The sequence below is a fragment of the Erpetoichthys calabaricus genome, chromosome 3 (genome assembly GCF_900747795.2).
Source record: "Erpetoichthys calabaricus chromosome 3, fErpCal1.3, whole genome shotgun sequence".
Taxonomy (NCBI): domain Eukaryota; kingdom Metazoa; phylum Chordata; class Cladistia; order Polypteriformes; family Polypteridae; genus Erpetoichthys; species Erpetoichthys calabaricus.
Genome location: NC_041396.2, coordinates 65,861,156 through 65,881,399, shown reverse-complemented (window position 1 = coordinate 65,881,399; position 20,244 = coordinate 65,861,156). Strand labels below are relative to the sequence as shown.

Sequence of the window (20,244 nt, the reverse complement as noted above, 5' to 3'; positions counted from 1 at the left end):
TTCATCCATTAGATGGCAGAAGAATAATATCCTAAGTGTTATTTGTACTTAAAAATGTAAAGGATCATTAAATGTCGCGCCATGTCTGACTCATGGTTAACCACAATTTTAAATAACCGGGTCACACACAGGGTTAATGCTAAGGAGGTTTAAAAATCATACCAATAACTTTCTGTTCTCCGTGTTTATCAATCAAGCAAACATTAAATACACATTATATATTGACAGATAGCAATAACTTAGAACTAAACTGTGGTAACAGAATTTAAATTAGTTTCTTGCCTTTTTACTATATACAGTATATAAGATATACACCATATATATGACTGCAGAAAAAAAAACAAACATTAAAAATAAAACCAAAATCAAGCTGCTTAAGCCACATACTATATACAATGATAGAGAACAACAATATGGTCAACAAACATGTTATTTGATAATTCTGGTTTATGGAAAAGGGAAAAATATGCTACTGTATTTAAGCATCAAAATCAAGATGCCCATACCTCTAGTTAAAACTGGTATTTATGACCACACAAAAACAGTCTACGTGAAAGCATGTTCCATTCATATATATATGTCAAATGGCAAAATGATAAAACAATGTTGTAAATTAAAAATATTGCTCATGGAAACGATCTTGAGGTTAAAAGTGGTTAAAAGTGGTTGGGATGCACAAAATGTTACCACATATGTTGTAGGAGAACTACTTTAATTACAAACACCTGCAATTTAAAATATTTCTAGTATACTACAAAAAATCAAAGAAGACTTAATAAAAGTGAGAGCAAATCACAATAAATTTAAAAAACACTAAATGAGATTTAATCTAAGTCATAAACACCTAGCAGGAACTGACTTACAGACTGAAGCACAAATACGACTGCAGCAAGATGCAATATATATTTTTGAGATGAAAAATGCTGCTATATCTAAAGATATCCTTAACAAGGTCACTTCAAAATAATGCAGTTTCAGCATCATTTTATTATGAAAAAATTGTTGACATATCATAATACTTTTGACATTTTTATCAGGTTATGCATTCAACAAAACATAATTTGTGGATATTGTTAACAATCTAGGATAAACTGAGTAAAAATTACCCAGCTCTCCAAATTAAGGAAAATAAATTATTCTTACTTGTGCATGTTCTCTTCTCCTGCTAAAAGAATGATGCTATATGTAATCCCACTTTGAATAACAAAATGTAAGGCATACCTACAAAAATAACAGAAAAACACAGTGATAAAATTAAAGTTTAGCTAATACTATAACAGCCAGGAAAAAAAGCTTGTTATGAAAAGTACGTTATCTGGTTTTCAAAAAATATTGTTGAAGACATTTGACACACCCCATAAGATGAGTATTTTAACATGCCCTATTTCACCACCTGAGGATTACTTGCCTTTAAACTCCTGTCTCCAAATTTATTTTAATTTTTCATGAGTTTTTTTTTTAAGTTATTAGGGTATTTCCCCAAAAGGAATTAGGAAAATATTAGGAAAATATTCCAACATTCTATGCTCTCAGATGCTGTGTTCTGGCAGAATAACTAAAAATATAAGAAGAATAACTGAACCTTTCAATTCCTTCAAAATACAATACATTTTATTATAAAAACTTCCCATTAAAAAGATGAATGTCTTTCTTCTTCTGGTTATCCTAACACATTTCAAACAAGTGTGTTTTAGGTTACTTAGTTATTACTCCCCTTGTGAGTAATGGACATGGTTGTGTACAGGCATAGATGATATGATGGACTAGTTTTCTGTTCAAGGCTTTTTACTGATCTGCACGTGATATTGCCACAATAGGTTCCAGTCTTCCACAATCCTGGGACCACAAACGAAGATCATAATAGTCTTGAAGATAAATCACCCCTCTTGGCCACAATATGGAGAAATACAAAGAGACTCACAAGCAAGTATGTGGCAGCAGGGACACCTATTATTTTAAACATGGATTCCTTCTTTCTTGTATAATGGACAGGTGACCTCGGGTTGGTATGGCCCTTTATGAAGAAGTTGGGGTCTATAGTTGCAGGGACATCTGGGGCTATTAATGGAAATTCAGCAGAACTGCCCAAGGAGTTCTATAAGACACTCTTGACTCCAGAAGTATTTCTGGGTCCTGCCCTATACATCAGTCATAGTAAGACTGATCTTTAAACGATTTATGTGCTTTACATTTTCATTCTGTAAAAGCTACTTTCCTACATTTCTTTAAATGTAGATATTTTTGAAGAAGATACTATGGTGCATGCTTCTCTCTAAATAGACATAACTGTAGACTGTACTTACATACAATAAAGAAAACAAGTTTGCTTTGCATTCTTTCAAAGTTTAGATGCAGTGCAATACCTGTTACCATAAAAATATGGGTAAAATGTAATCTCACTTGTCACTTCACAGTGCACAGAACAATTTACATACAAGATAAGCTTTCAACATTTGTTGAATTTTCACTTCTCTGTCTACTGTCATAAACTGGCCAATATAAATAGTTCAAAATCTGTTCCCAGAGATAACAAAGTTGCATTATGCCCTGATTTCACAAAGACATTGCAAATAAACTGAAGAATGTTTTTACAGCAGCAATCCATACAAGCATGACAAGCATTGGCTCCTAGCAAGGCAATAACCCTTAAAATTTTAATTTCATTAAATATTCTTAACAATTCTCTCAGGTAAATTACATCCTACAACTGACTATTTTAGAAAAGGTGGACTTCTGTGGTGTCAAAATGAAAATATACTAATTCTGGCAATATCTAGTGTAAGGCAGGAAACCAGCTCTGAATAGAGAGGTAGCTCTTCAAGGGATGCATTGGTAGGCCCACATTCATGCAACCAATGTAGAGTTGACCATTAACTAAAAATGCTGATCTGTGAGAGGCAGTAAAGATACTGCAATGCTTGGGGGGGGGGAAACATTCTGACATGGGTGTGCAAACTTCTTACAAACAGTTATTAGTTACAAACAGTGATTAGTTTGAGATTTAAATTCAGTATCCCAAAGCCGTTAGGCAGCAAGGTGCTTTCAAAATCCATAGAAAACTAAAATAAAACTCCTCTTGCTACAACACACCTAAATAGGTTTGGAAAATGAATCTTTAATTTTTTCTTCTGCACAAAAACATTTTTTTTTCTGTAAACACATAATTCTCACATAATTATATACTATACTAGCAGACAACCCCACGGCTCAGTCCACATAGTAGTGAAACAAGACAAACTTTAAAAATCAATAAACAAACAGAACTCGAACGGAGGCTTGCACGTGAGTGAGGATGGCCCTGCCTGGCTCCCTGCACCAGATGTCACGCTTCCCCCTCCCCTCGGCCTGCAGCCTCTGTCTTAGCGCAATGACAGAAGTCGCAAAATCAACCGGAATGTTCAGGCAAATTATAGAAAAAAACCTGACTTAAATCCATTAAGTAGTTCTCTCATTTGGTAGCTAAGCTGAGGTAAGGTACACCCCGAGGCTGGAGCGAGAGTGAGGAGGGCCCCACCCCCCTCCCCTTGGCCCACTACGTCTCTCTCGGATTCACACAAATAAATTGGTACTACAAGCAAACTATGATACTCAGTGCGATGAAAGAGGTCGCAAAATCAACCAGAATGTTCAAACAAATTATAGAAAAAAAAAATCTAAATCCATTAAGTAGTTCTTTCATGAAAAGCAGACATAGAGACATACAGACATAGAGAAATGTAGATATAGAGATTTACATTTAACAACCTATGCATAATGAGAATAGATTGATTACCGTATATACTCGCGGATAAGTCGGGAGTTGATTTTACTGTATCATTTCTGGTATTTTATAATGTTGGTAGTATAAGACAAATGCGGAAAACTCACACTATTGGCCCAAAAGATTATGATATGCTAATGCCCACTTGAGAGAGTAACCACGGAGCACATTGCCTTTTTTTTCTCTGTATTGTGCCTACGTGACCAAACAGTAATACCCGAACTATTCTGAAGTAACGTTTGCACTGATTTGTGTTTTTTGTATCTCACACCCTCATACACCTTTATCGTAAGAGCATCCCTCATCTACGATGGAGAGTTTGATCAGAAGAAAATATGAAGCTGGTTATAAATTAAATGTTGTTGAAGTAGCGAAAGAAATTGGTAACTGTGTTGCTGCAACAAAATTCAATGTGTCTAAGAAACTGATGCAAGATTGGAGGAGGCAAGAAGTGACATATTTTTGAACGGATGTATATGTCGGGGTCTGATTTTATGATCGATTTTTTGGGTTTCAAGACCCGCCTTATAAGTGAGTATATACAGTATTTGAATTGTCAGTATAAGCTGCCTATTTCATGTGTTGCTGTCTTTTGAAACAACCAACAAAGTCTACTGTTATTTGAAGTAACTGTATTTTGGAGTAATTAATTGAATAGGACTGATGAGCTTTTTTGGGATGAACAGACTGTTCTAGACAAAACTGTTCTACTGTTCAAAATTTAAGTTATTGAGCTTTACTGCAACAAATCTATTTAATTGTTTTCCTTTATAAGTTTTCTGCATTTTATGCTTCTTTTATGTTAACTATTTTGACCTGTTCCCCTTAAGAATTGACCTTAAGGACACAGGCTCTCCAACTGCCATCAATTACACAAGTGTGCTGCTGACTATTGCATCATCTGAGGCCTATCACATTGTAAAAGCACCATCACTTGCCTCAGTTTTTCCACATTATCAATAACCCTGTTCTTGAGTTTTGAACAGTTTGATCATTCTAACTGTCTGGTTTAAGATTTTTGGACTGCTTCTGTGCCTTATTTTATGCCATTTGATCTGTATTATTAAATTTCTGATTTCAGGCTCTGTTCCATCACTTTTGGAAGTTTAGTTTTGGAGTTTTAGTTGGGTCTTTTGAATTTCACACTAGTATTTCAATTTTGTTCTTCTTTTTCTGTCTTTCCGTCCGTCTTTTCCTCTTTAGTTTGTTTGCAATTTAGTAATTAATTTTTTTAATTCATTACATTATTTCTGCCTTTAAATTAAAAAATCAGAAATAATGTTAGATTAATCAAACTTTCGTATTCAATTGGGAAAGTTATGGGGTGACTGCCTCCTCGTAGATTGGTAGTTCTAGTGGGCATTAAGAAACAGGCAATTTTGAAAATTTGTTAATTACTGTTCAGCACCTTAAATGCAAGAAATACATTTCATATATTGATTAAATTTGTTTAGAAGATTGCAGGCATAAACTGTTAATTCTCTTTTCAATTTTCAAGTAGATTCCCTAAGTCTGAAACAAGCAAGTTTAGATTTAGTCTTATCAGTATCAGGGATGGTTACCTTATGATGTAAAACAAAACAAGTCTGCATTAATTCCTCTTAAACGCAGACATAGTTATTAGTATAATTGTCCTAAAGGTTATAGCTGCTATTATCATTTGATTATTTAACTTTAAATTGTTCAAGCACTTCTTTGTATTGGTATGAATATGACACAATCTTTATACTAGTTTACAAAAAAAAATATTAAATGAAGGTTTCACATCGGGTTGTACAACTACTGATTATTGATTCCTAACAATTAAGCTCTGCAATCGAGAAAACACTTGAGGAACTTGTTTGATTGCCCCAATCGAAGAGAGCTACAAATAAACAAAAATAAAGCATATTACTTGTAAAAACATCTGTCTTAAAGAGCAACATGATTACTACACTTGTTACTCTAAGGCAGTTAGAATGAAACTTCTTAAAAAAAAAAGAATAAGAATATTTCTTAATGAATTCAAGGATATAAAGCCCAGAGTAAGACAAACATTTCTAATAGTCAGTTATTTAATCAATACAAGTTTATTTTTCGAGTTTTGGCCTGCTTGTGTGAACTTTATGAATTAATTAAAACCAAGTAACTATTGCATTTTTTAAATTATATTCGCAATTTTTTATCTTGTAGCTGTAGCTTGTGCAGTAATTTTGAAGGAAATATATGTTAACTATTAACCAATAGTAATACAACGTATGCATTTTAGTCACATTAGAATATTATGTGGTGAGAGCTCACAATAATTTAAAATACTCTACAAGGATGCATTGTTTATGCTTTAATAGACAAGGTTTAACAAGAACATTCCAGAGCAACATATCTGTGTGAAATAAAGTTACATAATGTACCTGCAAACTGACCACTCAATGAAAATAACAGACCAGGCATACTATAGAGTTTTTTGTGCTTCCAGAAATCTAATTTTGAAACCATATTTTGCTGAATTTCTATATTATTGAGTATCTTCCAGGGAGGGTGGCACCCGCCTGAACTGTATTTACAAATTCTTCCAGATGTGCAGTGAATAACAAGCATGTATTAAAAATATTTTTATCATATATTTTAGCAGAGGGTAAAAAATAATTTTCTGTCTCTATACAGTTGTTACACCACTAAAATGGCCCATTAAATCATGAAATGTTCAAAAATCAGGGCATTGATTTACATCTAGCTATAAAAATTCTTCTGCTTCTCACCAATATGCTGGTATTGTGCTATTACAAAGCACAGTAAATTGCACAGTACACCAAAAAAAAATTAAAAACAAAAACATTAGGGGAAATGTACAGTATTTCTCACGATAACTCTTGAACAGACTACAACTTCCTTCTCCTAAATATATTTAATTAGGCACTTCTTTATTGTTATTAATGCTTACATAATATTTGCAAATGGGCAGCATTCTGGATCACTTGTTAAAAATAAGTCAATGCGTAGGAAGCAGTTACATGGGAGTTAGCGTATGCTACATGTGTTTGTGTAGGTTTTTTTCCCCAAATTTTTTTTTTTTTTTTTAAAAACGTCCATATCCCAAAGACATGGAGGTTATGTTGACTAGCCACTCCAAACTAGTCTAGTGTAGTTGAGTTAGGATGTGTGGAAAGTGTGCCCTGTTATAAACTGTCATTCTTTCCAGGGTTGATTTATACCTTGTTTCTCTCTGTTGTTGCCAAGATAGACTCCAAAAATCAAGGGTTTACAAACTGGATGGTATGAAAGCAGTTCATTTTTTAAAATTATTATCAGTATAAATAAGTCACAGTAAAAATCATAGTAGAATGAGGGCTATACGAAATATTCTTATCTGTAAAACTCAGTTACAAAATGAGGTGAACTGATCTAGTGTGAAAGGGAGCTAGAAAAGCCCTGGAAATTGTTAAGTTACTACTGAAAGGAAAACCCTGAACCCTCCCAATGTTTTAATATCTATTTTATGGTTACGCATATTATACATAAAAATACTCCATGTACAGTATGCACCCATGAGAAGGCAGAGAGTGATAACAGCACTACATTTTTTTTAAGAATATTCTATTTCTTTGTAACTGTGAGTAGATTTGGTATTGCTATACCAATTAAGCAGCTTACCCACAGTAAATGTTTATTAATCTGGGATGAATGTAAAAAAAAAAAATCAGACTGTTGTATACAGATTTTTTGCTCTTCTGAAACATTTTACTTATTGGAAATAATTCAAATAATAGCACAAAGGATTTGTAAAATATGAAGAAGAATAGTAACATAAGAAAACATGCCTGGATTATTTATGTTATTGGAAAAAAAAGGGATTCTATTTACAATATTGAACCTCACATAAAATTCACTGTGTACCTTAGTAAGTATCTCTGTGTGTTTGCTTGTGTCTCTAAACATTTCTGTACATCTCGGCACCCTTCATCATATAATAGCTAAGCATCTTACCTTGAAATGCAAAATTAATGAGTTTGCCTTGCTGAAGGTGAGAAACATTTATTTGAAACAGTGTAATCATAAGGTTATATAGCTCAAAATGATTATTTGTTCATGGTCACTGTTTAAAGGTGTCTTTAATATTATCAACTTGGATAAGGATATTCATACACATTATTTTACTTACAGTGAGAATCTAACTAACAGGGCAAATCTGACAGGGAGATAAGATGAGTCAAGTGTTATACAATTCTGAAGTACTGCTATGCCCTATTTGGTAATGGTCAATATTATGGCCAGGGTCGCTGTCAGCTAATTCAGGGCTTCCTTAACAAATACTGCCAAGCAAGCAACCTCTGCAGTAACCTAGCCATGTTTGGAGGTTGTATGTTCAAAGAGAAAGAATAAAAAATGCACAGAATCCCAGAGCACATCTATGGATGGATGGAAGACTTCAATCCAGCCCGTGTCAATGACAAAATGCTTTTCTGCACTCTGTCAAAGTTGTACAAGGGCAGATTACAGGAAAACCCAATTGCATCAAAGCTTTAACCAAGCATAGCTCTCCTTTGACTATTATATTATTGTAAGTGTTAAGCTGATATTAAACAGAAGCTAAAGTGTAATCTACCTTCAGTGATTTTAAAGGAAGAAAGAATCTGTAACACTAATGTACTGCTATATATTATAATATATATATATATATATATATATATATACTGTATATTGGTTTAGTAAAGGCTAAAATTTCTAATGAACCTCTTCCCAGAGAGTATGCACCTCCTACTGGATGCACAACTAAAAACACTTTTTCATAAATTCATTCAGAGCATCTCTTCCATTATGTCAAGTAAAATTCAAAAACTGAATTGTGAAAATGTGAGTAGTACCTTTCTCGAAAGAAAAAAGAAAAGACATACAGAAAAATAATTATAAATCTGTTCCTAACCTTTTGTAATATCCATCCATCCATCCATTTTCCAACCCGCTGAATCCGAACACAGGGTCACGGGGGTCTGCTGGAGCCAATCCCAGCCAACACAGGGCACAAGGCAGGAAACAATCCCGGGCAGGGTGCCAACCCACCGCAGGACACACACAAACACACCCACACACCAAGCACACACTAGGGCCAATTTAGAAACGCCAATCCACCTAACCTGCATGTCTTTGGACTGTGGGAGGAAACCGGAGCGCCCGGAAGAAACCCACGCAGACACGGGGAGAACATGCAAACTCCACGCAGGATGGACCCGGGAAGCGAACCCGGGTCTCCTAACTGCGAGGCAGCAGCGCTACCACTGCGCCACCGTGCCGCCCCTTTTGTAATATGATTTCTTTTATTTTATATCTAAAGGCTTACATTTTACTTAATTCTTAAAATACCGTATATGTCGTAACATACATGATTTTCATTCAAGGTTTGGAATATATCATGATACTACTGTTGACTTCATAACCAGTTCCTATAAGTGACAAATCTAAGCAATATCAAGAACACCCAGAAACCTATTAAATTGTTGGACAAAATATTATTTATGCAGAAGTCACTTGACACTGCAATTAGTTTTGTATATATGTGTGTGTATGTATAGATAGATAGATAGATAGAGTGTATACACACACACTCTCTCCCACAGTAAAGAGATACTTACCACCCAAAGCAAAATAGTGCAAGATAAAATCCCAGAAGAGTGGCCACGACGTGTCTGACAAAAGTGCTGGTTTTACTAGGATGAAGATAAAGCCGGAACCAAATGGCTGTGAACAAGGCAAACAGCTGGCAGACTACGAAGTTCACCTATAAAAGCAATAACATGTATTCGGTTAGTATTTACAAAGTATCAACAAATTTTAGCTTTCATAATATTAAGAAAATTGTGCTCCCCACTGCATCCCATACCTAATATAGTGGATAAAAGCCCATTTTTCAGACACCAACATGTTTATATCATTCACAGCACAGCTCACTGCACTGTAATCTTGCTTTTTTGGTTAGTAAAAACTAACAAAATTATTGCTGTCTAAAAAATACATTTTGCAGGGCAGAAGAATCATTATTTATTTCCAGACACTTTATATCTTGTTAATTCTTTCTTTTTTCTTTTCACAACACTAGATATTTTATGCAACATGGAGATTAGCACATGTACGGTTCTCTTATTTGAAATAAACAGCATTTCATTTCTGGTTTAAACAAGAAACAGAAAATTTCAGAGACCATACATTTACAATTTTACATCACTTAAATAACTGTGATATTAACAAATTTTGTCAAAGAAATATTTATTTAATTTAAAATACCTCAATTTCCTAAACTACCATATTTTAACTATAGGGTCATTGTTGCTAAATAATGCCATAGACAAAGGTGTACTCTCTAAATCTCACCAAAACCTAAAAAACAAGACACCTTTGGATGCACTGAAGCAGTGATTGAAAGAATTTTAATTTTAATTTTAACAATCAAGAAGAACTTTACCATGTGTTTCTCAGAAGCTAATTTAATTTTTGAAAATGATCTAAAACTGGAAAAAATAAAGTTTACTCAAAAGGACTACTATTACACATGATATGGCAACCCTTTTTGGACTATTCTTTTTCAATAACCACAGCAATCTTCGGCCTTTAATCCTTTTCCATTTAATTCTTATTTCATTCATTAATTTGTTAGTTTGCATGCATGTATATACATACCTACACACATACACAAACTCAGTGCTCACTTTATGAGACACTCCTGCTTCAGAAATGACCAATCATGTTGCTTGCTATCTCTTTCTCTCTTATATGTATATAATATATATATACAGTATACACATACATAAACATATGACTTTGATGTCAAACAGTTCAGATCCAGTATCACAGAAATAGCTGCTTTCCTGCAATGTTCACACACTACAGTCTCTACAGGGATGGTGCGATAAACTAAAAGGCATCTAGTGGGTAAAAACACCTTGTTAATGAGAAAGATCAAAGAAATTGACACGTTCAAGCTAATACAAAGGTCACAGATACTCAATTAACTGCTCTTTACAAGATGGGAGATGGTATCTTTAAAGACAAAATATGTCAGACACTGAAGCAGAAGAGGTAAAGCAGCAAAAACCACATTGGGTCTCATTCCTAACAGTCAGAAACAGGAAAATGAGAGTAAATATGGCAAATGATTACCAAAAATGGATAACTGATGGCAGGAAAAACTTCACCTCTCTATTTCGGCTAAACGTACAGTATATGGTAGGGATAACATTTAGCATAAACTACTTAAATACATGGAGCCATCCCATTTTATATCAACAATACAGGCTGGTGGTGATTGTGTAATGATATGAGAAGTATTTCTGTGGTTCATTCAAGACCTCTTAATACCAACTGAAAATCATATTAATGCCACAGGCTAGGCACTGTTGTAAACCACTTGCCTCTCTTTACAGCCACAATATTCTCCTTTTCAAACATCAATGTCCAGAACATGCATTTTCCGAATCTGGTTTCACAAACATCGACTTCAGTATACTTGAATGGCCTGAACAGTCCCTATATCAGAATAACATGGGGAAAAGGCAGAATAGCAGGTCTACAGCATGAATCTGCGGCCACAAAATTGTGAGGCTATGTAGTCAGGATAGGCTAAAATGCCTAAGGAAAGTTTCCACAACCTTACTGAATCGGTTTCTTAAAGAGCTTAGCCTGTTCTTGAGGCAAGAGGGGATTCTCTCAGATACTAGATAGCTACACCTAATAAGTTGGCCACTATGAAAAGTTTAGGGAGCAAGGAAAAATTGTAAGGCTGAAGCACTAACCATTGCTCCAATGTCCCTCTCTGAATTACTTACTCCATTTACCTTACCTTTAACAGCTACAGAGGCAACCCTGACTAACACACCATAGGTTATTTTGTAGCTCAAAAAAACCACACACAAGACAATTTTTTGATACAAGTTTTGATACAGTAAAATATTACAATCACTTTCTATTTGTTTATTTTATTTCGCTATGTTCAGTAAATTGTAAATCTAGATCACTCTAAGACTATAAAATAAAAAGCTTTTAATGTACTATACTGCTTATCTTTCTGGGTCTTCTACAGAGACACTGGTTGCTGGGAGACATTTAAAACAGCTCTCATGTATAAACACTATGCATAAAAAACCATCACAAAAGAAAATTAGTTTGAACTTCCAAGAAAGGTAATATAAAACTGATATCAGAGAACAATGACTTTGAAGAGAAATGTTTCACTGACGAACAAAACAATTTGTAATGCTTGCTTCTAATTATACCAAAATTGGAGGCACATGCTGAAACTTGCAAAAAACTGAAAAGCAAATGTTGCAAACCACACATTCTCTTCTCTAAAAAAAGAAAACAAATGATCTTTCCTTTTACTGAACTGTTTTTCAGCAAATCGGAAAAGATCTATTAAAAAGCATTTCCTCCGGCTGATGTAAAACAAGTGAAAACAAATCTTAGAAAGATACAATTAAGCTGTTGGGCTATTTAGTACATAAAAAGAAAACAAGGAAGCCTGTGCTTAATCACAATTATTTGGCTTTCATTCTATACATGTAGAAAATAAAATAAATGACTAACTTGCAAAGTATGGCACATTCAGTTTAGAAAATGTGTTGCAAATTGGTACTCGTTTTTTGTTATTCACTAGGAAGAATATAGTCAGTTTTTTTATATGATAGCATAATATTAGTCCAGCTGTTTTATACATTTACAGGCAGAAATTTTAAAGTGGATACCTGGATATAATTAAGACATTCACTCCTAAAAATGTGTTTTTGGTTGCCACTTATGGGCCATGCAGTGCTTTTTACCACTTTTTTCCATTTAGGGGAGTTTTCTTCATCTGAACTGAAGAAGTCATGCTTGTTAAAAATAGGGGTTTCAAGAATAACATAAGCTGGAGCAGTTGTACAAAATAACAATGTGATAGCAATCACAGATACATGGCTACACTAAAGTAATTCAGATGAGAACTCTGATGAGTAATCAAAGTAAAATTCAGGGGTACCATTAGGATCTAGTGGGTTTGTTATAATACATTTGGCAAAGTACCCATTCAAGAACTGAAACTGTTAGGTTTCAATTTAATAGGGCTAATTTTTAGAAGATGTGTCCTCCACTGTTCCTGCTGACCAATTCAGTTAAATATCAACGGTTACAAATACAAAACTGAGCCCGTACGGATGAAAACAATGAACGAAGGCGCCTACAACGCGTTTCTAAAACACTACATGCAAGAGAGGCACGGATCCAAAAAGAAACTGCACAAGGGCTACAAAGTCGGTCAGTATTCCAACAAAGAAAAACACAAAGACAGGAATGACGGACAGACGCTGAACAATTCCGCCAGTTAGCTGAGAATGCATTCTATAATGAGTCCACTGTTCATGAAAATTCATTGGGATTAATGACTGTCATTTGTAGTCATTGTCATTCACTTAACTTCCTTGAAGAAAAAACTGACAGTACAACTGATGAGTTTACACGTTGTTGTCAAAAAGGTCAAGTTAAGCTGCCTGCTTTGGATGAATATCCTGAATATTTACGTAAGCTTTTGACTAACAATGTACCCAAAAGTAAAAGCTTTATGGAATGCATTAGATCCTACGCCAAATCAACAACGCAAATTTGCCCAAATGTACGTGTTAGATCTAGATGACGCAGTTTATCAACGAATTAACCTTCCTGAAAACAAGCAATGCACAGAGCTCATAATGAGAAACGTAGCTGAAGTCATAAACAATCACCCATTAGCAAGCTCTATAAAGATGCTACATGAGGTTGAAAAGGAAGCCAATACAAAAGCACAGGTGGATGGTGTGGCACCAACTAAAATTGCCTTAGTGCTAATAAAGGACAAAAAACACAATCCGAGACGATACAATGTTCCCATCGTTAATGAAGTGGCAATTGTGTTTCAAAGTAAAGACGGTGAGCCTCCGTTTCACCGCGATATTATCATGCATTTACGTCCTGATGGAACCAAACAACCTAAATTCCAACGCGTGGACATTTGTTTTCCTAAACTTGATACTTTGCACGGCGGACGCACCGAAGAGCATCCGCACGGCACAGCGGCTTCCCAGAGTCAGTAGGTGGGGCCCAAAAAACACAAACTGTAAACTAAACTTGCTCTAATCCACTGTGCCAGCGGTCTGTGTCAGCAGAGGCAAAGGAGTCACGGCTCCAAATGGAAAGAGCTCGACGATTTGTAATACAAATCCGAGCCCGTAGTTCCCAGAGTCAGTGCGTGGCGCCCAAACAACACAACCTGTAAACTACACCTGCTCTAATCCACTGTGCCAGCAGTCAGTGTAAGTTGGAATATGCTTCCTAACAGTAAACGACTTCTACCTAACGACACAGCCACAGAACAACAAAGACGAGACCGCATGGATAAAAACAATACACGAAGGCTCCTACAACGCGCTTCAGACACACCAGAAGCAAACACGTCACGGCTCCACAATGAAAGAGCTCAACTAACGGAAATACAAAACGAGCCTGTATGGATAAACACAATGAACGAGCGCGCCCACAACGCGCTTCTGACACAGCAGAGGCAAAGGAGGCATGGCTCCAAATGGAAGGAGCTCAACGATTAGTAATACAAACACGAGCCCGTATGGCTACGACCTGTAAACGAGCCTGTATGGATAAAAACAATGAACGAAGGCGCCCACACAAAGAAACCGCTTTAGTACAAATATGTTTATTTAATTAAATGAAAACTTTACCATGGCTACGACCTGTGAACTAAACCTGAGGTAAAGCGTGCACACCAGGTTGTATAGCCGCCCGAACGCGACCGCCCATACCACCGCATATACGACGACACAGCCATAGAAAAACAAAAAAGAGACTGCATGAATAAAAACAATAAAAGAAGCACGTTGAAATGAACTTTCCCAGGACGCACCCACCCTCCATGATATTTCATCCCTCCAAATATCGGAGGGAACAGAAAGTGATTGCCATTCTTGGATTTGCGATTCTAGAATCGCAGGCTTGCTAGTATTGGATAAAGGAGTGTTAGAATCATCAGATGAAAAGATTTTCTCACTAGATTGGATGGGCAGCACAGACTCCACTATAGAAAACACAGGAAGAGAAACAAAGCCATTTGGCTTCAGGACTGTTACTTTGTTTTTGACTTTCGCTTTTACAATTTTAATCTTCTCCAGTTGTCACCTGGCCATAACTTATCAATCAATTGAGAGATATTGCTGGTTTTCATTTATGTTTTATCAGTTTCTAATTTGTTCTCAGTGTATTTAACAAATCTGTATTTATATGTGTACTAGTTCTATATTTAGTAATAAGTATAATTTATTCTTGTATTTTAACTGAGAATTGTATAGGGTGCTCTGCGCCTCCACTCGGTGAAGAGCGTGATACAAAAACTAAGTTGTATGTAAGGGGTATCAGGTCTGAACTTGATATACTTTCTCCTTTTTCTATTTCCAACTAAAATCAGATCTGAAAGAAAATGTTGATTTACATATCTTTCTCCTCATCTTATCTCCACCAATCCTTTACTTAAAATTTCTAACTCTATCCTATCCTAAAGACTGAGGCAGCACTATAAATGATTCTGTTGAAGGTGGGATAAAAAAAAAAAAAACTACCAATAACCTTAGTCTGGCACCCTTGCTATCTTGCAAATCTATTTTTAAAATCTTTTGGTCCTTCAAAAAACCAAACCATCAACAATTAAAATTGAAATATGTGCATCATTTATATCTTACTTCTGGCAAACATCACACTATGGAGCTGGCCAAGGACACCTATTGTCACTTATCCACACTATCACATATTGTATGTTCTGAAAGTGCTCTCCAGTGCTTGCTTTCTGATCTGCAGTTTCCAGTTTTCTATCCTCTATTCCTTTGATAATAATAATAATAATAATAATACTACATTTTATTTATATAGCGCCTTTCCCATGCTCAAGGCACTGCACAGAGTCTTAGAAAAATTATGTTTTCCCTCTTGTCACAAATCTTTCTCCTCCTGGACATATCTTCTTATTTCCATCAAAGGCTATTCTGCGTAACAACAATAACGGAAAAAGCTTTGGTAGCTTGAGACTAGACATTTTTGGATGATCTTTCGTTTAATGCATTGAATTCCTGTCAAATTAATTTAACCATTCTTGAGCTTTCCATGGCATGGATTAACAGGTCTTCCGGTTGAAGAAGAAGAAGAAGAATGGCTGTCTATGGTGCAACTAGCTTAGGGCTGGGTAGCCAGCGATCAGCATTACTACACCAAATTGTTAACTCTTGATGTTTTTTCTACTCTCTCTCTCTCTCTCTCTCTCTCTCTCTCTCAGTGGCCTTAATTTTTCATGGCTTTTGTGGATTGCTGTATCATTTATGGCTTTTATTACTTGTTTAAATTGGTTTGAATTGTTCTGTACCTTCTTCAAATTGTTTGATAACAAATTGATCATAATTAAAATTTGTGTATAAAGATCAAAAATCAAATGGTGTTTTATTGATAAAGAATTTTTTACACCATTTTTGAAAAATACTAGAGTCAGTAGTTTATAGCCAAAATTTGCAATTTCTCATAATTTGTTCATTCTTACATCCACTATGCATCCACCCTTTGTAAATATACTTAATACAAAATTAAGCTAGGAAATAACTCATGACAGGCTTCAGTTTAATACTCAAATACTGTCCATTTGCAATTTTAATGACACAGATATATATACTGTACATAAAATATCCATCCATCCATCCATTTCCAACCCGCTGAATCCGAACACAGGGTCACGGGGTTCTGCTGGAGCCAATCCCAGCCAACACAGGGCACAAGGCAGGAACCAATCCCGGGCAGGGTGCCAACCCACCGCAGGACACACACAAACACACCAAGCACACACTAGGGCCAATTTAGAATCGCCAATCCACCTAACCAGCATGTCTTTGGACTGTGGGAGGAAACCGGAGCGCCCGGAGGAAACCCATGCAGACACGGGGAGAACATGCAAACTCCACGCAGGGAGGACCCGGGAAGCGAACCCGGGTCCCCAGGTCTCCCAACTGCGAGGCAGCAGCGCTACCCACTGCGCCACCGTGCCGCCCTACATAAAATATAGAGAGGTTGCAAAATCAACTGGAATGTTCAAGCAAATTATAGAAAAAAACCCGATCTAAATCTGTTAAGCAGTTCTCTCGCGAAAGTGGAAAGACAGCCATATATACATACAGATAGAGAGACGCTGGATTTTACATAAAATATATATATATATAAAATCCAGCGTCTCTCTATCTGTATGTATATATGGCTGTCTTTCCGCTTTCGCGAGAGAACTACTTAACAGATTTAGATCGGGTTTTTTTCTATAATTTGCTTGAACATTCCAGTTGATTTTGCAACCTCTCTCATCGTGCTAAGTATCATAGTTCGCTTGCAAAACTGATTTAATGGCACGAATCCGTGAGACATGCAGCGGGCCGAGGGGAGGGGAGCGGGGCCCTCCTCAATCACACCCCAGGCTTGGGGCATATCTTACATCCGCTTAGCTAGCGATCGAGAGATCTACTTAACAGATTTAGATTGGGTTTTTTTTCTATAATTTGCTTGAACATTCTGGTTGATTTTGCGCTAAGAATCATAGTTCGCTTGCAGGAGCGATATATTTGCGCTAATCCGAGACAGAGGCTGTTGGCTGAGGAGAGGGGGAAGCGTGACGTCAGGAGAGGGGAGTTGGTTTACCTCTGTGTTTTTGGAGTGTAACTTGCCTCTGCTTAGCTAGCGATGCCTTTTTGTTTATTGATTTTTAAAATTTGTCCTGTTTCACTACTACACGGGAACGGCTAGTAGTTCTATACAATTGGGAAGGAGACTAGTTAAACAATATTAGAGTGTTAAAAAAGGCTGATAATAATAAAATATAAAGTGTGAAGAGCATTTTTCAATCAGGACTAATAAGCTAATATGCAAGTACAAGCAATAAGTATCAGAAACTACATTGCAAAGAGATACAATGCTTAGAGATAATTATATATAATAAGAAACCATAAATAAGTACAAACGAAAACAAAGTTAAAAATATCATCATAATGAAAAATGAAAAAAAAAAACAATAATATAATGGTTAAAAGGTGTTATGTGGTGTGGATGTTTTATATTTTTCCTCCCATTTCAATAGTTTTTCTATGTGTTTTTTCTCATACCTATGGGTTTTAAGTCATGTTAAATTAATTTCCGACATTACTTTGACCTAAAGGATGGCTAAGGCATTGCCATTCTGGGACGGCCGGAGATGCGCAGCATGTGACGTCATCAATGAGATGGTTTAAAAGGCCAGCATTTTGCACTTGCTGGTCATTCAAGATAAACCACACTAAATGCCATTACCATGTTATTTCTTTGCACAATTATGATTTTTGATTTCAATTTACCAATGAGTTTTGCACAGATTTTTAGCTTTAACAATTGATATTTAGTCTTTACGGAAACAAACCTTTCCCCGTCTCAATACTACGCATGTCTTATCTTCCTGTCCCCTTCATGTTCTTTTGTCTCCCTCATCGAAGACATAACATAACCGGATAAGTGATAACATTCAATCCTAAAAAAATAGTATAACTCAGAAACATAATGACTGTAAGTGTGTGACAATCAAAAATGAAAACATAAAAAAAAAACAATAGAACTATATTACAACAAAAATAACATAAAAAAATAAATGAAAACAAACACTAAAATATATCTATGTATAATGAAAAATAAGATAAACTTAAAATAAAAAAATTAAAACAAAATATCAGAGGTGTAACAATATATAATTGTACAGAGGATAGGTAATAACAATCAAAACCAAAAAATAGGAATAATGAATAAAGGAATAAGATATCCAGAGGAGGTAACACGTTAATTATTTGTAAGATGGAGCTTCTCCATGAGTATCCAACAAACGTTGGGAGGCTGCCTTCTTCAAGGCCTAAGTTAGGACTTCCCACTGACAAGCTCACTATAAAGTTACAATTAAAGACAAATAACATTCAGTAAAACACAGGAATAATCGGTTGGGTTGTAAGGTATGATTTTCACAATTAAGCTTTTTAACAAGAATATAAAGCAAGAAAAATCGTTTGTAGCTTTGAGCTTTTTGTTCATCAATGAAAAACTGTTTACATTTCAATTATAAAAGGATCAGCAGATTTTTTTCAAACGTTAAATGTACATATTTCAGAGTAAAGAAAACAAATTAAAGAATAATAATACTTTATACAGAAAATTAGGTGCAGATTTCTCTTTTCTCCACACTGAAAATCTGCTTTTAGGCATGGATATATAATTAACATGGTTGCTTAAACTTTCTTTTCACTGAAAAGCAGCTTTTTCTGTTCTTACCCTGCTTTCTGTTCTAACCATGTTAACCATGGTTTTACCGGATATAGCTAGTCAGTTAAAGCCAGAATATTGATTTTACCACACTGGTAGAAAGCTAATCTTTCTTCTAATAAAATATTATCATGTTAACAGAAGTTAAAAATGCTCATGAACTCAAAGGATACTGGAAATCTTTACTTGTTTAATATTTAGCTAATGGTAGCTATTAGCATAAAAGCCAACAATCTGATCGTAATTTGTAGCTTTAACTTAGATTTTGTTGCTGTCACAGTTTGTTCATCCTTTTAACAACACAAAAATGCATTTCCATTAAAATCTTCATCATAAGCTTTTCTCAGTAATGCTACAAAGGATTACTTCCCCTCTAATGATGGCTGTTAAGCTTCTAAAAGAAGAGTCAATTGTGCACTCTCAAGTGCTGCAGATGGTGCTAACAAAATTCAAAGTGCACACCCCAGCAGTAAGATACAATTTAAATACTCAGTGACAACAGATTTTAGAGTAATCAGTTAGTATCATTCTTCTGTGCTTGCAATGCTGATTAATGTATAACTCCTTTAAAAAAAATGTTAGAGTGGCACAGACCTGGCAACTTACGTTCTAAGTCCCAACTTAAGTCCCATTTATGTAAAGTCTGCATGTTTTCCACATGTCTGTTTGCGTTTTTCTCTGGTCTTCGCTAATCGCTCCACTCACCTCAGGGACAGCTTCTTCCCCCAGGCCACTGAACTTTTGGTAATCAAATCTCACCGGCCCTGTACTGTGCCCACAGTTCTACAGTTTATGTGTAACTGTACTGTATGTTTCATGTGCACTGCCAACTCCTTTTGTTTTTTCTTTTCCCTACTGTTTAACAATCTATATGTCTGTACAGTTCTATTTTTCACTTGTTTTACTTACAGTATTTATCTTCGGATGCTCTTATTTATTTACTGTATTTTTTAGTTTTACATCATCTTATTGTCTTATGGCCTGTACATACTTCCTTGCCCTCAAACCAACATGGCTGTTTTTGCATTGTGCCTGATTCTGCCATGATATGCTTCAGCTCCCTATCACCGTGACTTGAATTAATCAGGAAACAAAATGCCTCATGGTAAACACAGGAAAGACTGAGGTAATGACTAGAGCTGTAGCCA

The 20,244-nt window shown here is 35.5% G+C and overlaps 1 protein-coding gene across 3 annotated transcripts in view; it reads right to left on the bottom strand.

Annotated features, from left to right (window-relative positions):
• The window catches only part of mboat2b (membrane bound O-acyltransferase domain containing 2b), a 261,127-nt gene that overhangs the window by 93,092 nt on the left and 147,791 nt on the right, over positions 1 to 20,244 (bottom strand). For 2 of the 3 annotated variants that reach the window (XM_028796886.2, XM_051924923.1), the window contains exons 2-3: positions 9,367 to 9,512; positions 1,144 to 1,221 (exon numbers count right to left, since the gene is read on the bottom strand). In XM_028796886.2, coding sequence (XP_028652719.1) covers positions 1,144 to 1,221; positions 9,367 to 9,512 — 224 coding nt within the window. Of the gene's footprint in view, positions 1 to 1,143; positions 1,222 to 9,366; positions 9,513 to 19,702; positions 19,803 to 20,244 lie in introns of those variants that run through there. The other variant, XM_051924924.1, reaches the window with a different exon arrangement.